The sequence below is a fragment of the Eimeria necatrix genome, genomic scaffold, assembly GCF_000499385.1.
Source record: "Eimeria necatrix Houghton genomic scaffold, Enh_scaff1519, whole genome shotgun sequence".
In the NCBI taxonomy this organism is placed as follows: Eukaryota; Apicomplexa; class Conoidasida; order Eucoccidiorida; family Eimeriidae; genus Eimeria; species Eimeria necatrix.
In genome coordinates this window covers 6,139-7,083 of record NW_013654977.1, presented here as the reverse complement: position 1 = coordinate 7,083, position 945 = coordinate 6,139, and the positions used below count along the sequence as shown (strand labels likewise).

At 54.5% G+C, this 945-nt stretch overlaps 1 protein-coding gene across 1 annotated transcript in view; it reads right to left on the bottom strand.

Annotated features, from left to right (window-relative positions):
* Window positions 1–945, bottom strand: part of ENH_00016180 (acetyltransferase domain-containing protein, putative) — a gene marked incomplete at both ends in the record, with an annotated part of 1,769 nt that continues 824 nt past the window's right edge. Inside the window, 2 exons of the mRNA XM_013584390.1 lie at window positions 1–543; window positions 766–871. Of these exons, the coding sequence (XP_013439844.1) occupies window positions 1–543; window positions 766–871 (649 nt within the window). The remainder of the gene's footprint in view (window positions 544–765; window positions 872–945) is intronic.

The following is a 945-nucleotide window of genomic DNA, read 5'->3' as shown; positions in this document are numbered from 1 at the left end:
TGCTGCTGCTGGTTGTGCTGCTGCTGCTGCTGGTTGTGCTGCTGCTGCTGCTGCTGCTGGTTGTGCTGCTGCTGCTGTTGGTTGTGCTGCTGCTGCTGCCGGTTGTGCTGCTGCTGCTGCTGGTTGTGCTGCTGCTGCTGCTGGTTGTGCTGCTGCTGCTGCTGGTTGTGCTGCTGCTGCTGCTGCTCCTGCTGCTGCTGCCGCTGCTGCTGCTGCTGCAGCTGGTGCTGCTGCTGAATCTGTCGCTGCAGCTGTTGCTGCTGCTGGTGCTGCTGCCGCTGCTTCTGCTGCTGCCGCCGGTGCTGCTGCGGCTGCTGCTGCGGGCGCAGTGGCTGCGTCGCAACCCTGCGCTGCTGCTGCTGCTGCGGCCCCCCCTGCTGCTGCTGCTGCTGCTGCTGCTGCTGCTGCTGCTGCTGGGGTTTGAATGACTTTATTTGTTTTGGGATGGAATTTGAATTGAGACAAACGAGAATTAAATTTGCAAATAAAAACTTCAAAGAGCAGCAGCAAACGACGGCCAATTGACAAACCCTGGTACTCCTCCTACGCGCAAACCCTAAACCCTAAACCCTAAACCCTAAACCCTAAACCCTAAACCCTAGTTCTATTTGTTGCTCATAGAGGCTTACCACCCTCAACTCCAAACCCTAAACCCCAGACCCTGAACCCTGCTGTTAATTGCGCCTTACTTAGGCTAACAACCCTGAACCCTAAACCCTAAACCCTAAACCCTAAACCCTAAACCCTAAACCCTAAACCCTAAACCCTACACTTATTTGCAGCTCATAGAGGTAAACCACCGCCTGGCCCTCCTCCACTTCGAATCGAAAATGAATAAAACCAATAAGAGGGTCTTTAGCCGCCTCAGCAACTGCGCGCAAACCCTAAACCCTAAACCCTAAACCCTAAACCCTAAACCCTAAACCCTAAACCCTCGAGAAGCCC